We start from the raw sequence: 22,964 nt of genomic DNA on the forward strand, positions 1-22,964 counted from the left end.
CTGGTCTATAGTGTCATAACACAGGTATAAAAAATAATGAATGCTACTGAGGTTAACGAGGCAATCCTATTTAGTCCCTCTTGTAACTCAAGAAAAAGGGGAAGGAGGTATCTAATAAAATTTAAGGGTAACACATTTAAAGACAATAAGAATGCTTTATTTTTTAGCACAATGCATAGAGTTTAGTGGGATTCAACAAGGGATTAGACATTTTTATGGATAACAAGAACATCCAGTTATATTAGAGAGGCTAAGTACATGTACATGGACAATCAAGCTTCAGGATATAAGCCAATCACTAACTATCTGGGGTTTAGGACTCCCCCCCCCCAAACACAATATTGTATAATTGTCCATAATGAGGGTTGTCTATCATCTTGCATTGAAATATAGTACTGGTTGCTGTCAGAGAAAGTATACAGGATTAGATAGACCACTGGTAGTTCTGCATGGCAATTCCTATATTCCTCAAAATCCACTTTTCACTTTCTTTTCCACAGTTGACGGCCATGCAAATTTACACTGCTATATACAAATGTACCAATAAATAAGAGAAAAGTACGTTAGATGTAAAAATGATGTGCCAAAGTTTTCCAAAAGGTCATAATTAAAGTTGTGCCCTGAATGTTTCAAATAGTAAAGGGCAGAGAGGCATTCTGCAATTAACTGATTTCCCCTTAACTAGCTACGTTCTGCTGTTGGATCACAGAAGAAATGCACAGATATTAGGCACTGTATTAGAGCAACAGAACCAGCCATTAAAGAGGCTGAGATAAGCGAAAAAATGAAAATATATCCAAAATATTGAACACTATTCAATACTTCCGAATTTTCACATATCCCATGGAAGAAGATAATATGAACCCCTCATCCCTCAAAGCTACAAACCAGAAATAACATAACATTCATAAAAGTTTGTAGAGCAGACAGAAAAAAACATCTTTGCTTGCAAGATGAGAAAATGTCTTCTGGAAGTCACACTGAATCCCATAATGCTGTCCCCTCAAAAACAGTATCAAAACTGTATTTTTTTTTAAAAAAAAGTACTCACAGCCAATTTTTAAATAAATATTATTTCAGAAAAAAGTTTAAATACAATAAAATGTTATGTTTTTAATGTTGAAAACACTGATTGTTAAGATCAGTTGTTGTATAAGTTGGATGAAGTGTCAGGAGAGACCATTTGTTAATCAAAAACTAAGTACGGTAATTCCTCTAGTATAATCTGGGGCCAGTGATAGATGCATGAGTTAAATTTCTCGAAGCAGCTTTCACCTGTGTTCATTATTTACATGTTTTACAAGGAAGAAATGACTAATTTGGTCTTTTCTGCAAATTACACACGGTTTTACACTATCCTGGTCTCCTCTGAGACATTCCCTCTCCAATCCCTTACTTCATAATTGGCAAACGACAACAGATGCACATCAACATTTAGAGAACAAAATACATTTATCCTATTGTGCAATTTAAATGTGCATTCTATTGTACAACTAATTCAAGACTGAAGTAATTTGGTCATAAAATTTGATATTTGTAATATAGTTCCAAGGAGTGGAGGGGCTGATAGGGAGGTGAACTATGGGCTTCAAATATGAAATTTGTTTCTAAATGTTTTTACCACTCCCTGTATTGTGAGAGCCAGAACATTTTTGTGACAGCCATAAAAATGATACATTTACTTTCCTTGCTAACTATATAGTAGTAGTTGATTTAAGTATACTTCTGAATTATACTAGTATTTCCGATTTTTGTGATGTAAATAAGAGGAAATAGAGCAATGTATAAAACTTGTTCCCTAGGAAACATTTTGAAAAAATTTAATTCAGACAAAAAAATATGCAGAAATAGATATTTATATTGTACATACCCATTTTTCATGTCTGTTTTCGGTAAGCTCAAAAAGTATAGTTAAAGAAGGTCACATATGCATACATTAGCTGCATAGTAAAAATTCAAGAAAGATGCACAAGACAAAGGGGCACAATACCATGTGCCCACTGCACAACTTTTTCCACGTGAAGCCTAGCACAGTTTAAACGTTGGCCATTTTTATCTATGAAAATACCATGACACTAAAGAATCACTGGAGGAGCGAGAAACAGCAGCTTTGTACCATTGGGAAGCTCTGCTTCCCAATGAGACTTAACACTTACTATTTCAGGACCTTTGGGGACTAGAAGTAACATTTTTAAGCATGGAAAAGCTATTTCAAGCCATTTTTAGAGGTTTTTTAATAGCTCCCTCTGAGCCCTCTACAGCTAGAAACGTAGTAACTGATATTTTACAGGTAAAGGGATAAAAAACAGTCCCAATAATATTTTTTAAAACAGTCTTAAAATATTATTTTTGTACCCCTGTGCAGATGATACAACGTCTTTCTTCTGGGATCAACTGCATAACTCACCTTATAGATTTGTCATTTGCACAAGGCAGCCATTCCTAATTTATGCTGGAAACTCTTTAACACATACCAAAACATATTCCTATACACCCATGTATGCAGTTTATAACATATACAATAATACGTAGCTGCGTTTATCTTTTCTAGTTTTGTATTGCCTATTACTGCATATCAATCGCTTCATGTCAAAATGCTGTGTTGTGTTATCAATTTGTTGCTGAGGTGATACTTAAAATATCAGTACCTTCAATGGAAGAATAAACAGAAGCAAATTGAAACTACCAATATTCATCTATATATTCTTACTAAGTAAAGTCCTTCACCACTACTTAAGAGCCTTTTCCCCTCTTTGAACAGATATATAACCATGATTCTAATTAGAAATGATGTTTGTGTATTTCCACAAAACTTTAACCAACCTTAAATATACAGGTTTAATCCTGACTGGGGCTTCTGTGTACTACTACTATATTGAAAATAACAGAAGACTGCATTTTTATAATGTTCTTAACAATTAGCATTGTAAAGCAGAATACAAAAGCACAGCTTACCAGGACCTGAAGTGGAAGTTCTCCAAAGGCTGTATCCTCTAAAGCACCGTTTCTCAAATGTGTCCACTGGGGCCACATGCACCCACCAGGGGCTTTTCTTGCAGCCACAGCCTCCTGGGCTGTGATGGGATGGGGGACAAAATAGCAGCCTCTGCTCCTCCCTGTTGCTCCAGAATGCCTTGGTGTTGGTTGCTGGGGCTGCCAGTAGGGCCCTGCTCCACCCTCTGAAGACTGCTGGGGCACAACACTAGAGGAGCAGGCAGCAGATGAATTCCCCACCTTCCCAGGGGTTGAATGGCTCAGGCATTGGCTTCAGCCCTGGGGTAGTGGGACAGCAGGCTCTGGCTGCAGGGCTTTAGGCTCCATCCACCAGCCACTGAGTTCAGGGTGCGGGGCTACAAGCTCCAGCCCCCTGCTACTTCTCTTGCCCCCATCAATTCTCCCTCATTGCCCTTGGCCCCCCTGCTTCCCCTCACCCCCAGTCCAGGGCTTAATTTCTCCCCAGGCTTGACAGGGCTAAGTAAGGCTGCTGTGAAAAGCGATACTTGTATGTTTGTTAATATGGCTTTTCACAACAGACTTAACTAGCTAGCAATAAATAAATTACACTGATTTGGACATGTATATGTGCATATTTATTTGTTTTTCCTAAAGCATTTTAGGAAAAATTGTCTGAGTGGCCATCAGCAAGAGTTGGTGGCCGCACTCTGAAGCCACCAAAAAAATTTGTCCTGAGAACCTCTGCTCTAAAGATTCACATTCTTAAGTCGTGTGTCCTCACATATGCACCTTCAAGAGCTGACTAGCAAAGCTTATATTACAAAGTTTAGAACCCCTCAGATGGAAACAATTAAAGCATGTGTCTCAGGGGACATGCATAGCACATCATAGCCTCTCAATGATTAATTCTTTTTTCAATTTAAAAAGATCTAGGTTTCTCGGGAATAAAATAGAATTACAACTCAAACAGGGAGTAGGATAAATGAATCAATCTATAGGAGAACACTCCAAATAAAAGCAAGTTTTTTTCTAAAAAGGTGACTCTCTTTTAATGATCTTTATAAACGAAGAATGATATGCTTGAAATTTGCACCTATTAATGATTTAGACCAATCAATAAAAGAAACACCTTATTTTTGCTTTTACTGGGTAAAACTGGCACAAGAATCATAGAATATCAGGGTTGGAAGAGACCTCAGGTCATCTAGTCCAGTGCTTCTAAAACTATCTGATGTGGCGGACTGGCAATTTTTTTCCAATGTGCCAGGGACTGGTACCATAAGGTGGCAGGGGGGCTGATTTTTTTTTTTTAATGGCAGGCTGCGGATCCTGGCTGCCGCTGAGCCTGCTGCCGGCCTGGGGCTCCATTCACTCAGCTGGCAGAGGGCTGGGCGGGGCTGGTGGCTGGGACCCCGGCTGGCAGTGGGCTGAGAGGTTCCATCCGTTGGCTCCTGCCAACTGGGGTCCCAGTTGCCAGCTCTGCTCAGCCTGCTGCCAGCCTGGGTCCTAGCTGCCAGCCCCGCTCAGCTTGCTGCCAGTCTGGGATACCAGCCAATGGCCCCATTCAGTCCGCACTATTTAAGTTGTTATTTTTCTCCCCCTCCTCCCTTTTTTTTTTTTTTTTTTTTTTGCCAAGCATGACCCTTCTGGTACTTACATTCTAGGAAACTCGCTGCGGACTGGCTGCCGATGACTCACAGCCCAACACGGGTCCATGGACCACCACTTTGAGTAGCACTGATCTAGTCCAACCCCCTGCTCAAAGCAGGACCAATCCCCAACTAAATCCCCAAATGGCCCCCTCAAGGATTGAACTCACAACCCTGGGTTTAGCAGGCCAATGCTCAAACCACTGAGCTATCCCTCTCCAGGCCACAGTCTAGAGGAGAAAGGGAAATAAATATTTAGTATTTAGAATCTGGATGATGTGGGGGATTGATAATGGAATACAAATACACCCTATTGCCCCTGGTTCAAATCTGGCCAGGGTAGGTAAGCAGTTGTCAGTCCAAACCCTACTGGACAGCTTTTTCAAATAAACTAAGCAATAACAATCAAATCATTTTTAGCAGTCTCATCAGTAAGGCACCGTGTTTGTCATGCAGGTCACGGATGCCGCAACTTTCCGTGGCCCCTGTGGTTGGCCTGGGAGCTGCCTGAGCAGCTCAGGCAGCCCATGAGCCAGTTGCAGCAGCGGCTGCTGGGGCAGTCTCAGGCCCCCTTGCCCCCAGCATCAGAAGATTGGGTTTGGAGGGACTCAGGGCTGGGGTGCGAGGAGGTGCTTACTGGGGGAGGGGCTCCATGAATAGGTGACAGGAGCTCCTCTCCCTCAGCTCCTAGCTCCATGTGCTGCCTCCACCAGCAGGCACCGCCCTCACAGCACTCACTCTTTAAATACAGAAGGACTTAAGAGAATTTACAAGTAAATGAATTAATTTGCATTAAAATTTAAAATAATGGAATCTTTAAGAAATGTAGCGCTCTAATAGGTTTTTTTAAAGTCCCCAATGATCTCAACAACAAAATACGGTAGATTCTTCAATGTAAAACTCATTGAAATTGGCTATATCATAAAACTTTTTTTTAGGATTAATTGGGGGGGGTTTGAGGGTACTGCTAATCTACGACCGATAATTACACAAAAATGCTCTCTTTCAAAATGGTTACTATCTACTATTTTTCTCAATGGAATGAGGCGAACAGTTCCCTCTTTCAAAATGGCCACCAACTCCTATTGGGAACAATGTACATGAAGCCAAACTGCCTTTGCGGAATACGATGACACCCTATCCAGCCCCTTCTTTGTGGAATTATCCGCAGAACATTATTCTTTAGTCCTTGTTGAAGTACCCAAGTTATGCAGAATGACAGCAAAAATGAAAATTATTTTCAATAACTACTCTCTACACCATATTGACTTGACAGGAAGGTTAGGAAGGGGAACTCAGGGTGGATGTGAACAGAGAAATGTGAAGGACAACAGTGAGGAGGAAGTGGTGTGTGACTAAGGAAGGGAAATATAGGTGTTAGGGGACAATGGTCCTAAAAGTTGGAATAAAGTGAAGGTTTATAATATACATCTTCAAATCATTAGAAATATCACATTGTAACATTCTCTTTGGCATTCTTGTTTAGTGTTCATACCTGAACATTTTAATTAAATAAAAAGGAAATTCCCAAATCAGAACTATGTTAAGCTGGAGTGAAAGTTGAGAGTACATATCAGTAATTCAATGGTTGAAAACGCATTACTGGGATGTTCAGATTATCCCCCAAACAAGCATTACAAACCCAGGATATTTACAGTTAAGGTTACCCTTAAAAGAAACCCCAAAAAGTTAAAGTATGAAAATCAGTTAGGGAACTTTGCCCTGTAGCGATACTAGTAACAAAATATATAATGTCTTTAAAAATAAGTTTAACTAACCTGAGACCACAAACGCTATTATGCATTAGTTATAACAGTATGGTTATTGCACAACATCATTACAGGGTGGAGTTAAGGTTGTCTGGATGCCTTTACAGTGTGTCTGAATTTCTTTTAATTTTAACCTTAACTGAATATCCAAAGTTTGTAATACCTATATGGAGGATAATAACAACATCATTATAATACTTTACTCTTACATTACTATATATCACAGCTAGACAACTTATGGCACTCACACTGCCTGGGTCCTGGCCACCGGTCCGGGGGGGAGCTCTGCATTTTAATTTAATTTTAAATGAAGCTTCTTAAACATTTTTAAAACCTTATTTACTTTACATACAACAATAGTTTAGTTATATATTACAGACTTATAGAAAGAGACCTTCTAAAAATGTTAAAATGTATTACTGGCACACAGAACCTTAAATTAGAGTGAATAAATGAAGACTCGGCACACCACTTCTGAAAGCTTGCCAACCCCTGATATATACAATAAGCCTTAACTCCAGTTTGTATCTTGGAATATAGATTATACTGATATTGATCAGATATAACTGCTTACATATCAGAACACAGCTAGTGATCTTCCCTATATAGAGGATTTTCCCTCTGTGTTATTTTTTTTCATATTATGCCACTCCAAAGGAACAACTATTGCTTTTGACAATTCACCTGAAAACACTCCTTTCTGTCCATTAATGAGTTTTCCTTTTTTCAAAATATAAAAGGCTCATTAAAAAAACATCCAATTTACAATCTCAAGGACTTCTGATCACCTTGTTCTTTCACAGCAGAGAATGTAGTATATGAATGAATAATCATCTGTCAGGGCCAGGATTATCTTTTTGGATATCAGGTTTCTAACTGATTATATAGTACAGAGACTTCATCGGTTAGAAGGTTCAGAGAAATTACACATCCACAGAAAAAAGGGATCCTTGTTCTGTAGCTATTTACAGCTGGCTATTCTGAATTATCAGGTAAAAATATTTTGATAAAAACCATGATCAATTTGTAGAATGATGCACTGGTAATTAATCAACAGAATAGTATACATGATATGGAGCGAATCTTAAATTATTTCAACACAGTGACCCTGCATTCATGAATTTGGTCAATAGCTGTATTTAATCTTTCTAGATTACAGCTAACACATTTTGGGGGATGAGGGCTGTTTTTGTTTTTTGCTGTTAGAGATGCAATCTTATCAGCTCTTTTTGCTAAAGTATACCTTGGCCCAGCACATCAATGTTTTTTTAAGTGTACGTATATGTTACATGGTGAGCATATTTGTAAACTGTAACATTTTTATCAGAGAGCTTAGAATCATTAGACAAATTAAAACCTTATAAAATAGAGAAGAAACTCTGTTTACATTAGGCTAAAAAACATAAAAGTAGCACTAGGCTCGTGTTAACATACTAGACTAGGACTCAGAAGTTCTGGGTTCAGGTCCCAGACTTTCCACGGACTTCCTTAGTGACCTTCTGCAAACTCAATAACTCTGTTTCAGTTTCCTATGAGTTTGGTCTGCCTTGCATACTTATAGATTTACCTGTTTGGGACAAGGATTATGTCTTAATATGTATTTGTACTATACCTAGCACAGTGGATACTCAATCTCAGTCCTCTAGGCATTAGTGTAATGCAAATAATATAAAAACACATTCCCAAATGAAAAAGAGCTTGTCAATGTCCTAGTAAAACCACATGTAGAGTGATAGATAGAATGGTTTTCCACTTACATATATTTTTAGATTCTCTACTCATAGACTTTAATGCTAGTCAGACTGCTAAAACTATATTTAACTGTTGAAGAAGTGTCTATTAGGACTCAACCCTTATATTCAACATGTGGTTACGAATTACAACTTCTCTTGTAAAATCAGTAAAGGATAATTACCTGTTCCGTAACTTGCACTCTTCGAGATGTGTGGCTCCTGTCTATTCCACAGTAGAGAGCCTTTTTTACCAGGTGTCCTGATTAGCCTTAATTAATTCTAGTAACTTCCCAATTGGCTACAGGTGTCCTAATTAGTCCGTCTGCCTTAATTACTTCTAGAAAGTTCCTGAGTGTTCTGGAATAGTCACTGTTATCTTACCCAGCGAAAAGGGACCTGTTTAACCTGGAGCTAATGTATCTATCTTCGACCACTCTCTTGTAGCCATCTGGCCTGACCCTGTCACAATACTTATATTGTAAGCTCCTCAGATGGGGATCCTGTATTTGTATATTCTATAAAGCACCTTGCTTATTTGTAATAGGGCTATTGATTAATCAGTTAACTCATGCAATTAACTAAAAAAAATCACAATTAAAAATAATTAATCACAATTAAACGCAGTTTTAATCACACTGTTAAACAGTAGAATACCCATTGAAAAGTATTTAAATATTTTTGGATGTTTTTCTACTTTTTTAAATATATTGATTTCAATTACAACACAGACTACAAAGCGTACAATGCTCACTTTATATTGTTTATATTACAAATATTTGCACTGTAAAAATGATAAACAAAAGAAATAGTATTTTTCAATTCATCTCATAAAAGTACTGTAGTGCAATCTCTTTATCGTGAAAATGCAGCTTACAAATGTAGAATTTTTTTTGTTACATAACTGCACTCAAAAACAAAAAAAAAATATAAAACTTTAAGGCCTACATGTCCACTCAGTCCTACTTCTTGTTCAGCCAATCGCTAAGACAAACAAGTTTGTTTACACTTACAGGAGATAATGCTGTTCATGAACGCTTATGCTCCAATACTTCTGTTACTCTATAAGGTGCCACAAGACTCTGTCGCTTTTTACATCAATGCCTTATTCAGTGCACAGAATGGACAGTGTTCACAAAGAGTAGTTTCAATATTTTGTTTTCTCCTCATTGTTCAGTGTGTGCCCGCATGTCTTCTTTACTGTACACTAATTAAACCCTGCTCTAAAGACAGAATTATCAATTTCCTCATGGGCTTTTCTATGGCACTCATTACTACAGTATCTGAGCGCTTCACATTCATTTTCATTACAGACTGTGAAATGAGGGGTTATTATCCCCATATTACCTAGGGGGAACTGAAGCATAGAGAAATTAAAAAAGTGTTCACTAATTTTGGGTGCTCAATTTGAGACTCCTTGAACCGGATTTTTTCAGAGAATTTAGCATTCTGTATCACTTTATATTTTTCAAAGTACAGCTCCCAATGATTAATTGCAGGTGTCAGTGCTCAGAACCTATACAAATCAACTTGCCCAGCACCACCTAGGAACTCCGTGGCAGGGGAAGGGATATAAACCAATTCTCAAGGCAGCATTCAACTGCTTTAACCATAAAACCCATTCATCCTCTTTGGTCCTGCAATCCCCTCTCTTATTCATTACACACCTTCCATCTCTTTTATTACACAACCCTGATTCCTCCCCAGAGCAGGTCCATCTTGTACACAGAATAAGACAGAAGCCCTATGGAAAAATGGTATGTGATCATGTAAAGACCATCATATGCATGTTCACAAGAAGGCCAAATTAAGATTGCACAGATAACCTTAATTCTGCATTTCCTAACCTCTGACTTGACTTTGCAACCCTAGTAATGTTTTTTAGCAGAGTTTACATGTGTGTGTAATTTGCTAGTTTTTAAAATGTACAAACTGAAGACACAGAAATTTGATCACATGACCTCCAAACGGGTTATCAGCAAAGCTGGGCAGACCTTTGCCTCTTGAGCAAAAAGAGTAATTTATAGCAGTAGCAGGCTGTCCTCCTCTATATGATATGTGGATTAACATTAAAAGAGCGAGACACACACTCTACTAGTGACAGGTTTCAGAGTAGCAGCCGTGTTAGTCTGTATCTGCAAAAAGGACAGGAGTACTTGTGGCACCTTAGAGACTCAAATTTATTTCAGCATAAGCTTTTGTGGGCTACAACTCACTTCTTCGGATGCACAGTGGTTCTTCGTGGTTAATCACAGATATTTGCTAACAGCAAACGAATGGTGAGATTCAGCAGTCTGAGGTTCCATTAGAGGTTCTGGAATAGACTGTGCACTAGTGAGTACAGTCTTCTGCCCATTCCCTGAAGTGAGAATCCTTCTGCTCAATCCTCCCTAATCTGGCCTTGTCCTAGTCCTGTCTCTTCCTTAACCTAGCTCCTCATCCCAGTCCCATTCTCCTCACGTAACCAGTCCGTCTCCACTTATCAAGCTTCCCATTCTAGCCCTGTGGTTCTCAACCTATTTACCATTACACAGCCCACAACGTGTTATATGGCCACATCCAATACCACCTGGTCGCATCCAATACTACCTACTATATGGTCCTGTGGATGTCAAATGGCTGCAGCTGTGTGCTGATTGGGACACAAGTGGTGCACAGGCTGCAGGCTGAGAACCACTCTCCTACCCCTAGTCTTGTTGCCCAGCAAGTCCTTGTGTCACCATTCCAGTCTGCCTTGGTCCCAGTGTCCCCACACAGCCACTCCCACTTCTCCCACTTCAACCCTCAGCTCTTTGTTCTCAGTCTCCTTCCCCAGTCATTCCAAGCTCCCTGCCTCTCCTCATCCAATCTCTCTCCTCTCGCTCCCCCATTCACATTCTCCACCCCTACTGGTTCCCAGTCCCAATCTCCCTCCAACGGTTCTTGTCAAAATTCAGTCTTCTGCACTCTCGCCCGCAGGTTCCTCGTTCCAGTCTATGTTCCTCCCACCCCGCACAGGTCCAGATCTTTTCTACATGGCATCTGAATCAAGCAGCATCTCACTCCATACTGCCTGGACCCACAAAGGGAGACATTGACAGCACAGAAGGGACAGGCTTCCTACCTTCAGCTCAGGGGTCCAGACAGGGACCTGGCATGGTTCGCAGCAGTCCAGAGCTGCAATTGCAGTGGAAGTCCTGCTCAGCCCCAGGCTGGAGCAAGCCCAGGGTAGGAACATTCCAAAAAAATTTAACTGCTAAAATCTAAGAAGTCTCTGAACAGGAATTTGAGAAAGTTTGACAGAGGGAGGCTTACGATGGTGAGGAAGACCCGCAACAACTGTGGCAGCACTGCTTCTGTCTCCTCCACCTGCGCCTGTAGCCAGACAGAGCACCAAAGCATGGATGCTTTTACCCAGATTCTGGTGTGGGCTTGCAAAGACTGTAACTTGCAATTTCCACTTACTGATATCCAGGCTGAGGGTGGCATCCAATGTGAAAGGTGCCTACTGGTGGAATCTCTCAGGCAGCAGGTAGGAGAGCTACAGGAGGAGGTGGCTAGGCTGAGGAACATCCATATCCATGAGCAATTCCTGGACAGTATCCATGTGGAGACAGCTGACGTAGCTGTCCCAGTTCACAGGACTACTGACACACCAGTGGAGGAGGAGATGGCTCAGGGTGGACACTGGCAGCTGGTTATTTCTGGCAGCAGGCAGTGCTCCACCCCTGCTGCAAACCCTCCTGCTGTGGTAATAGATAACCGTTATGCTCTTCTTGATACACGAGAGAAGGAATCACCCCCAACAGTTAAGGAGGCGAAGCCTCGTACCCCTAAGGCTGGGAGGTCTGCTGCCACCTTTGATAATAAGAAATGTAGGGTATTGGTGGTTGGAGACTCTCTGCTGAGGGGGACGGAGACACCCATCTGTCGCCCTGACCGATCATCCCGGGAGGTATGCTGCCTGCCAGGGGCCCGTATCCGAGATGTTACAGAGGCATTGTCGAGGATTATCCGGCCTTCTGACTACTACCCCATGCTACTCATCCATGTGGGCACAAATGATACTGTGAGGTGTGACACTGAGCAGATCAAGAGTGACTACAGGGCTCTGGGAGTACAGGTTAAGGAGTTTGGAGCGCAGGTGGTATTCTCTTCGATTCTTCCTGTCGAAGGTTAGGGCCCGGGCAGAGACAGATGCATCGTGGAGGTGAATGCCTGGCTGCGAAGATGGTGTCACCAGGAGGGCTTTGGCTTCCTCGACCACGGGATGCTATTCGAGGAAGGACTGCTAGGCACAGATGGCGTTCACCTTTCGAGAAGGGGAAAGGCCTTATTTGCGCACAGACTGGCTAACCTAGTAAGGAGGGCTTTAAACTAGGTTCGACGGGGACAGGTGAGCAAACCCCACAGGTAAGTGGGGAACAAGACCTGGGAGATGGGTTGGAAACAGGAGGGAGCATGGGCTATAATGGCAGAGAGAAAGGAGGGTCAGGGCAAAGCTGGGAGGCAAGATCAAACCAGTATCTTAGATGCCTATATACAAATGCAAGAAGTATGGGTAATAAGCAGGAAGAACTGGAAGTACTAATAAATAAATACAACTATGACATTGTTGGCATTACTGAAACTTGGTGGGATAATATACACGACTGGAATGTTGGTGTGGATGGGTATAGTTTGCTCAGGAAGGATAGACAGGGGAAAAAGGGAGGAGGTGTTGCCTTATATATTAAAAATGTACACACTTGGACTGCGGTGGAGATGAACATAGGAGATGGAAGTGTTGAGAGTCTCTGGGTTAGGCTAAAAGGGGTAAAAAACACGGGTGATGTCGTGCTGGGAGTCTACTACAGGCCACCTAATCAAGTGGAAGAGGTGGATGAGGCTTTTTTCAAACAACTAACAAAATCATCCAAAGCCCAAGATTTGGTGGTGATGGGGGGACTTCAACTATCCAGATATATGTTGGGAAAATAACACCGCGGGGCACAGAGTATCCAATAAGTTCCTGGACTGCATTGCAGACAACTTTTTATTTCAGAAAGTTGAAAAAGCTACTAGGGGGGAAGCTATTCTAGACTTGATTTTAACAAATAGGGAGGAACTTGTTGAGAATTTGAAAGTAGAAGGAAGCTTGGGTGAAAGTGAGCATGAAATCATAGAGTTTGCAATTCTAAGGAAGGGTAGAAGGGAGTACAGCAAAATAGAGACAATGGATTTCAGGAAGGCGGATTTTGGTAAGCTCAGAGAGCTGATAGGTAAGGTCCCATGGGAATCAAGACTGAGGGGAAAAACAACTGAGGAGAGTTGGCAGTTTTTCAAAGGGATGCTATTAAGGGCCCAAAAGCAAGCTATTCCGATGGTTAGGAAAGATAGAAAATGTGGCAAAAGACCACCTTGGCTTAACCACGAGATCTTGCGTGACCTACAAAATAAAAAGGCATCATATAAAAAATGGAAACTAGGTCAGATCACAAAGGACGAATATAGGCAAATAACACAGGAATGCAGAGGCAAGATTAGAAAGGCAAAGGCACAAAATGAGCTCAAACTAGCTATGGGAATAAAGGGAAACAAGACGACTTTTTATCAATATATTAGAAGCAAGAGGAAGACCAAGGACAGGGTAGGCCCACTGCTCAGTGAGGAGGGGGAAACAGTAACAGGAGACTTGGAAATGGCAGAGATGCTTAATGACGTCTTTGTTTCGGTCTTCACTGAGAAGTCTGAAAGAATGTCTAGTATAGTGAATGCTTACGGGAAGAGGGTAAGATTAGAAGATAAAATAAAAAAAGAGCAAGTAAAAAATCACTTAGAAAAGTTAGATGCCTGCAAGTCACCAGGGCCTGATGAAAGGCATCCTAGAATACTCAAGGAGTTAATAGAGGAGGTATCTGAGCCTCTAGCTATTATCTTTGGGAAATCATGGGAGATGGGGGAGATTCCAGAAGACTGGAAGGGGGCAAATATAGTGCCCATCTATAAAAAGGGAAATAAAAACAACCCAGGAAACTACAGACCAGTTAGTTTAACCTCTGTGCCAGGGAAGATAATGGAGCAAGTAATTAAAGAAATCATCTGCAAACACTTGGAAGGTGGTAAGGTGATAGGGAATAGCCAGCATGGATTTGTAAAGAACAAATCGTGTCAAACTAATCTGATAACATTCTTTGATAGGATATCGAGCCTTGTGGATTAGGGAGAAGCGGTGGATGTGATATACCTAGACTTTAGTAAGGCATTTGATACGGTCTCGCATGATATTCTTATAGATAAACTAGGAAAGTACAATTTAGATGGGGCTACTATAAGGTGGGTGCATAACTGGCTGGATAACCGTACTCAGAGAGTAGTTATTAATGGCTCCCAATCCCGCTGGAAAGGGATAACAAGTGGGGTTCCGCAGGGGTCTGTTTTGGGACCGGCTCTGTTCAATATCTTCATCAACGATTTAGATGTTGGCATAGAAAGTATGCTTATTAAGTTTGCGGACGATACCAAACTGGGAGGGATTGCAACTGCTTTGGAGGACAGGGTCAAAATTCAAAATGATCTGGACAAATTGGAGAAATGGTCTGAGGTAAACAGGATGAACTTCAATAAAGATAAACGCAAAGTGCTCCACTTAGGAAGGAACAATCAGTTTCACACATACAGAATGGGAAGAGACTGTCTAGGAAGGAGTATGGCAGAAAAAGATCTAGGGGTCATAGTAGACCACAAGCTTAATATGAGTCAACAGTGTGATACTGTTGCAAAAAAAGCAAACGTGATTCTGGGATGCATTAACAGGTGTGTTGTAAACAAGACACGGGAAGTCATTCTTCCGCTCTACTCTGCGCTGGTTAGGCCTCAACTGGAGTATTGTGTCCAGTTTTTGGCATTGCATTTCAAGAAAGATGTGGAAAAATTGGAGAGGGTCCAGAAAAGAGCAACAAGAATGATTAAAGGTCTTGAGAACATGACCTATGAAGGAAGGCTGAAGGAATTGGGTTTGTTTTAGTTTGGAAAAGAGAAGACTGAGAGGGGACATGATAGCAGTTTTTCAGGTATCTAAAAGGGTGTCAACAGGAGGAGGGAGAAAACTTGTTCACCTTAGCTTCCAATGATAGAACAAGAAGCAATGGACTTAAACTGCAGCAAGGGAGATTCAGGTTGGACATTAGGAAAAAGTTCCTAACTGTCAGGGTAGTTAAACACTGGAATAGATTTCCTAGGGAAGTTGTGGAATCTCCATCTCTGGAGATATTTAAGAGTAGGTTAGATAAATATCTATTAGGGATGGTCTAGACAGTATTTGGTCCTGCCATGAGGGCAGGGGACTGGACTCGATGACCTCTCGAGGTCCCTTCCAGTCCTAGACTCTATGAGTCTATGTGCGAACTGTGATTTTTTAAGGCTCACGACTTGGCCAAATTTGGGCAGATTTTCACCGTGATGGCAAAAGACACATCCCTGACACAAAGATCATCCCCTGTCAAATTTCAAGTCCCTGCTCTGAAGTGGGGGTGTGGAGCACTAAAAACTTTCTCAAAGGAAAGATCACCTGACTTTTTTAACAAGGGGAAAACAAATGTATTTTCCCCATGCCTTGTTCTCAGAAATGGCTGAGCCATTTTGGCTGAATATTTAAAAAAAAACAACATTCAGTATTAGGTAGATGGATATTATCAGCCCAAATCATTGAAGTCTGGCTAAGTTATGTACAACTGACAACAGTGTCAGAGCAACTGAAATCAGAAGTGTTGGACAACCTCAGTAATAGGTGGTGCTGTCAGCTCTGCCTATAATCAAATACTTCAAAAAGCTATTTACTGACTGTCAAAACAGAATGCAGCACTTTACATGAATGGCTGATCCTTCCCTCTAGCTTCCTAACTCCAAAGGAAACAAACAATAAGTGGGTAAGAAAATAAACAACACCGTTCATTGGGTCTTGTAAAAAATCTCTAAATCCAACCTGAACTTTGCTGACAAAATGAACCCTAAAACTTCAAAATATAAAAGGACATCCAGAACAGGAACTGGGTAAAGCTTACTAGTTTATATAATCATGAAATTTACAGGGTTGATACCAAATTAAAATGATAAAACAAAAAAAAAGATAGTGTATTAAAATTTTCTCTCTCTCAAAGCATAAGTACAGTAAGTACTGAATGCACTGCCTCTACCAACAACAAGAAGACGGTTAGATGCTATGAATGTTTATCTATGCACTGCTCAGGGAATCTCAGTTGATTCTTCTGATGGGTTCTAATATCTTATCAGTTCTTGAACTTGCATAACAGAGCGCTAGAGATAATAGTGCTGATCTATATAAAGGAAAAAAAATCAGTAATTATGAAAAATAAAATGCTAAGATGGAATTTCTTTGTATACATGGTCTCCTTTTTGTCATCTGTTCTTTTATTTCTTTGGTATTTTTTTTTTAATAGAAAAAGCAAATCATCTTTCTTAGTTGAAGAAAATGGACACTGCATATAGGAAAGCAAGCCAAAATGTCATCACCTGCATACAATGCCAATAAGGACACAGATCCTGTTCCTGCTGAAGTCAATAGAGAAGCTTACTTGATTTTAACAAGACCAATATCAAGTCCCAAAGATTTCGCCATGAGGTGGCCAGATGAAAGGAAGATACTTTAGGTCACCAACGGTGGAGGAAGTTGACTGACACCAGAACAAAAGGAAGGATGGGTTAGGGAAACTTAAAAAATGTAAGTAACTAGGCAAAAACTTTTGATAATGTGTATATTCTGTCCTATTCTTGTTTCTCTCTATCTATTTATACAGTAAGTTTGCAGGGGCAGAAACTGTCTGTCTTACTACAATTGTACACTGCAACTGAAAACAACCCTAACATATATCTTTGGGCTCTACCATAATATAAACATTAAATAATTACAGTGATTAATAATAAAAAAGACTGCATTTGATTAATTGGGAATGGGGAGGGAAGTGTTTTGAAAATTTAAAATCATACCTAGAAGTGACGTCTCCTTTGCAAATGCTGCAGCAATAGCTGGGTCCAATGCCGGTTGCCCATCACCAGATGGAAGATCAGGTCGAGTATAGTCCCTACTTTTATCATTGTTGTACTTCACATTTAAATTCACCAATTTGGAAAAATCAATCCGTAGGGTACAGCAAGCATTATAAATATTTTGACCATCTAATGCCTGAAAGAGGAAAAATGTATTTAATAATATACAATATAGCTTGGTCACAACTGCTGAAGTCTGATAAAAGTGAGCACACTTTTGTAAATTTAAACTAAAGTTATTTAGTTTAAAAACCAATTAAGATTAAACATATTATGTAGCTCATAAAGGTCATTCCTGGAAGCTTCTGAAATTCCCTTACCTAGAAAAATTTTGCATATCAAAATACCTGGAGATTTATAGTAGCATTTTAGTGCAGTAAAACTTGGGACCCAGTTTGTCAGATCTACTGAATCAACCTGTTTTCCATGCTGCTTGGTATTTAACTCAGGTTTAATGCAGATATACTGTAAAGTTGCCAAAAGTTAAAACCACAATAAAGCATTCTTTTTAAAGAGGCATTAGAGAGACACAGAAGAATAAATAGAAGGCATTAAAATAATGTGTAAAAAGAGGTTATGTCGAGGATCACAGTATTTGCAGTGTTCTAGTAGAATGTTTTTTGTTCTACTGTTAAACAAAAGCAGCATCAACATTTAAAAGACAGATGAAAAAGATCTATTTTAAGACAATTTTTTAAAACAAACAATTTCTTACTGTTACTGTGGTTCGAGATGTGATGCAGCAGTATTCCACTTAGGTGTGTGCGTGCCCACCACACCGGAGCTGGAGAATTTTGCCTAGCAGTACTCAAAAGGGATGGTGCTCGAGCCCTGTGGCTATAATGCCTCCCCTGGCTATATGAGATGGTGTTGCTTCAACTTCCCTCAGTTCCTTTGCAAAGAACATCCAGAGACTAGACTCCAATGCAGAGGGGACGTAGGATGGGTGGTGGAATACACGTCTGCATCACATCTTTAACAATTTCTTCTTCTTTGAGTACATGCAGCCATGTATTCCATTTAGGTGACTCACAAGCAGTACCCAAAAGCGATTGTTAGATGTAAGTGTGTATTCACGCCAATTTACTTTCTATTAGGATAGATCAAAGTAATTGCTGAATGTATAGTATGTATTCAGATGTTTAAACTTCACTGAAACTAGTGGAAAGTTACTTGTACTGTTTTCACTTATCTATACCTATCATAATGTAATAGTAAACATTTAGATGGCAAATACTCTTGCAACTAAATTACACATCAAAGAAATCTTGTGAAATGCTAATGAAGGACTTAAGGGCTTTAACAGAAAAAGCTAATTTTAAGCAAGTGGCCATTATGTATATCAGAAATCTTCAATCTGTGCGGTGTGCCCCCCAGGGGGTGCGGGGTAATGTTAGGGGAAGGGGCAGAGCTGGGGCCCGGACCAGACCCCACAGCTCCACTCCTGGCCATGCGCCAGGGGTCCCAGCCCCCAGCTCCGCTGCAGGCCTTGGCTGCCAGCGTTTGCATGGGTCCCCCTACCGTCTGCGCTCCCAGCTCTGTGGGAGGGTGGGCTTCTGTGAGAAGATATAGATATGAATTCAAAGAAAGGCTCCTGTATCTCTAGACTGTTTGGATTCTAACATGGCAGAAAAACTGAATGAGAAAACGGAGCTCCCCAGAGTTATTCCGGGTAGCCCTGAAAGACTTTTGGGAAACTGGTGTCTATTACGTCACTGCCACCATTTGGAGTTACAAACTGCACTTGTTATTTTTTACCTGTCCTAGCCTCTCAATAACTCATTCTTTTTTCTTAGCAAATAAACCTATAGGCAGTTTACTACAGAATTGACTGTGACCATTGTGTTTGGTGAAAGGTCTGGAGTACCAATTGATCTAGGGTGAGTAACTGGTCTCTTGGGACTGGGAGAAACCTGATGTGGCGTGATTTTAGGTTTAAATAACCTTTAATCACAAAGTTCAATTTGTCTGGTTGGCAAGATAGGCTGGAGAGGGTAACAGGACTTGTCTGTGACTCCATGGTAACACTGGAATAGTGAGCTAGAAGCTCACATTTGTTACTGGCTTGGTGTAATCTAATTATAGTACAACCCGTTTGGGGTGTCTGCCCTCGTTTTCTGACAGCCAGCCCTGAGACAGTAATTTGCAGTGGTGAGCCACTTCAGACAATGTGACAGGTGTAGTTCATAAACCGGTATATGAATGACCATATAGCAGCCCTGCAAATGTCCAATATTGAGACAGCACTGAGGAACGCTATTGACTTTGCTTGGGCTCTCATCAAATGAGCTTGAACCCTCTGAGGAGGCATAGCCAAAGTTTTTTCATAGGCAGTCTTGATATGGGATGTTATCCATTTAGAGATTGTCTACGAAGAAACCATTTGCCCCTTCATATGATCTGCACATGACACAAACAGGTGAGGAGAATCAAGAAATGGTTTAGTCCTGTCCAGATAGAAGGCTAGACATCACCTGACATCTAATGTATTGAGATGAATGCAGCTTTGAGAAGAACATAGGTAAATATACTGACCGATTCAAATGAAACTGAGAAACCACTTTAACACAAAAATTTCAGGTGTGGTAGTAAATCACTTTGTCCTTAGAGAACTGTGTATAAGGAGGTCATCAGTGCCCGCAACCCTCCTTATGGATGTTATTATTATCAGGAACAAAGTCTTCTGACACAAAAGCAGAAACAGACAAGATGCCAAGGGGTCAAATGGAAGCCTCATTAAAAGCTGCTAGGACCGTGCTAAGATTCCACAGGAAGACCACTCTTAGACTGGAGCATGGAGACAAAGTCCTTTTAAGAATCTTGCTACCCTGGCATTGGAAAAGACTGATCTTCAATGAATAGGAGGATGAAATGCTGATATCACTGCCAGATATACTCTCAATGAGCTAAGCACAAGGCCCAACAGCTGAAGGTGCAGCAACTACTTCAGCTGGCTTCTATTCAGGTCATCTTGAACTCCACAGGCCAGCAAACACAATGAAAACTGCTTCCATTTTGCCTGACAGGCCATTCTGGTAGAGGGTTTTCTATTGCTGAGTAGGACTTATTAAACAGCCACCAAACATCACACTTCCTCCTCATTTAGTCATGACGGAACCACATCATGAGATTCGGGAAGCTGAGCACGGGATATAAGAGGCAACCATGTTTCTGTGTGAGTAGTCAGGATGGAAAGAAAGGGATATGAAAGGCTGAACTGACAGAGCGACAAGGTCAGAGAACCAGAAGTGCCTCAGCCATGCCAAGGTAATAAGTATGAGTGTGGCCCGATCCAACCTCAGTTTGAGCATGACTTGTGGGATGATCAGAACTGGGGGAAAAGCTTACAGGAGATCCAACTGCCACCTGAGATGGAAAGCACAGGATAAGGATTCCAGACTAAGGTACCCTCAAGATTAGAATAAGTCAATTGCCAGAATGCTCAAAGCTGAGAAGATGACAGAGGACAATTGTCTACAAAGACCATTCATGACTCAGGAAAAAATTCCTGCTGAGATGGTCCGTAAGATGATTCTGGATCCTAGGTAAGTGCAGAATTACCACAATCTGATTGCCTCCTGGCACAGCATCCTGGAGTGTGCTCCCCCTTGCTTGTTCACATATACATTGTGGTGGTACTGTCTGTAGGTATGTGAACCACTGAGCCCAATATGGTCCAGAAAAGCATGACATTGTAGATGGCCTGAAGGGCCAGCACACTGTTATGCAGTGAGGCCTGCATCTCTGACCTTGACTTTTCAGCAGCGCCATTTGCGCTCCGCAGCCCATCAGGGAGGCATCGGTGACAAGAGAACTGGTTGGTAAGGGCCGGACAAAGTGAACACCCTGACAAACATCCTCCGGAAGTGTCCATCACTACGATATGACCAAGACCAGTGGAGGAAGATGGACCAATCTCTCCAAGTGAAGAGTTGGACAGTAAACTGTCCTGAGACACATCTGAAGGAGACAAAGATGCAACCTTGCAAACTGGACCACTGTGTACAAACAGACCTTCAGGCACATCTGGATTCTTGTGAAAGGCTGAGACTGCGGACTGAGACAAAGGTGGTGAATTGCCTGAAAACTGTCAGTTGACAAAAATGCTCTCAAACTCGTAGAGTCTATACGGGCGACAATTAACTCAATTTTCTGAATGGGAACCAAAGTTGACTTTCTGATGTTTAGGATGAGTCCCAGATGTTTGAGCAAGTGCATGTAGTGTTGACATGGAAAAGGACTTCCTCTCTGGATACTGCCCCTCAGTAAACAGTCATACATGTATGGGAAGTTATGGATTCCTTCCTTCCTGAGGTATGCCATCACCATGACCATGCATTTGGTAAAAACCCAACAGGCTGAAGGGAAGCACCACATACTGGAAATGGTGCTCCACTATGACAAATCAAAGGAATGTTCTGTGGCTTGGCAAAATTGCCACATGAAAATAGGCATCCTGAAGGTCCAGAGTAGCCAACCAGTCATTCCAAGACAACGGGGGAGGCTATGTCACATATCTGATAAATCTGTTGAGGCCATGAAGGTCAAGAATCTTAGCCCTCCCTTGGATTTGGGCACCAGAAAGTACCAGAAATAGAAGTTCTGACCCTGGTGTTCCAGCAGAATCCCTTCCACTACTCCCAAAGCCAGCAGAGAGCAATCCTGCTCGAGGAGCAGCATCTCATGAGAGGTGTCCCTGAAGAGGGATGGGGAAGGAGAGGGGAGGAGGATGCAAAGGAACTGGATGGCATAGCCCCACTTGACAATGCTTGCAATCCAAATGGCAATGGTGATCGAGATCCAAGCACTGTGCAAGCAAGCCAGTCTGTTCCCAAATGGAGCAGGCAGGGAGAAGGTAGCCATGACCGGAACACAGCTCTGGTCCAAGGAGTGAAAATGAGTACATGGAAGGCTCTTGGGAAAAGTATGTCGACTGGCAAAACCAGAATGCCTCCTCCTCCGGGACCTATGCCCCTTTCTGGAGTAGTCCTGCTGTCTCAAGGAGGGAAAGGCTGCCCAGATGTGGGCTACAGATGATGCCGCTGCTTACCACCACAGTGACATCTCTGCACTGCCAGCAAATACACCCCCAAGGACTGTAGGGTAGCCATAGAGTCCTTGAAGGAGAGCAGAGTCTCGTCTGTTTGGAAAAAAGGACTCAGCCATTGAAGGGCAAATCCTCTATGGCCTGTTGCACATGGGGAGCAATACGCAGATTCCACAGCCAGGAAGCCCCTCTCATGGTCACCGCTGAGGCCATCACTCTGCGATGCAACATGGACTGCAACAAAGTCTTAGCCACCAACCAGTCTTTGGTGATAAATGCTTGAAATTCCTCCGTTGGGGCTTCAGGGGATACACCGGGTCCATACATTTAGAATCCTTATCCTTGGGAGTTGACGTACATCTGCTCTGTCGGGCTCTGTCGTTCACAGCGGTTACAACCAGGAAATCTGGGGCTGGATGTAAGTAAAAACCCTCAAATTGCTGCACTGGAATGAAGTAGCATTTCTCCATGTGCTTCGCAATAAGCAGTACTGACCTGGATTGCTTCAGAGAACTTAGCAGGCACTCAGAGGTCATTGCTAATAGGGAGGGGGACTAACAGGGGCAGACAGCTGCAGGATATCCAACAATTTATGGGTATTCTCCTGCAGGAACTCTGCTTGAATACCCAGAGAAGCAGCCATGAACTGCAAAAGATCCTGGTATGCCTTGAAATACTCAAATACCAAAGGAGTGGAAGAGCCAGGCACAATGGAATCATCTGGGGATGAAGATAAAATGGTTAACTGTGACAGATGCTACTCCAGGATTGATGGGACAACTTTGGATGC

General features: G+C 41.5%; 1 protein-coding gene across 1 annotated transcript in view; it reads right to left on the minus strand.

Moving 5' to 3' along the window:
• Window positions 1-22,964, minus strand: part of PTBP2 (polypyrimidine tract binding protein 2) — an 81,086-nt gene that overhangs the window by 6,753 nt on the left and 51,369 nt on the right. The window contains 1 exon segment of the mRNA XM_050960970.1: window positions 17,068-17,263. Coding sequence (XP_050816927.1) covers window positions 17,068-17,263 — 196 coding nt within the window.

The sequence above is a fragment of the Gopherus flavomarginatus genome, chromosome 7 (assembly GCF_025201925.1).
Source record: "Gopherus flavomarginatus isolate rGopFla2 chromosome 7, rGopFla2.mat.asm, whole genome shotgun sequence".
In the NCBI taxonomy this organism is placed as follows: Eukaryota; Metazoa; Chordata; order Testudines; family Testudinidae; genus Gopherus; species Gopherus flavomarginatus.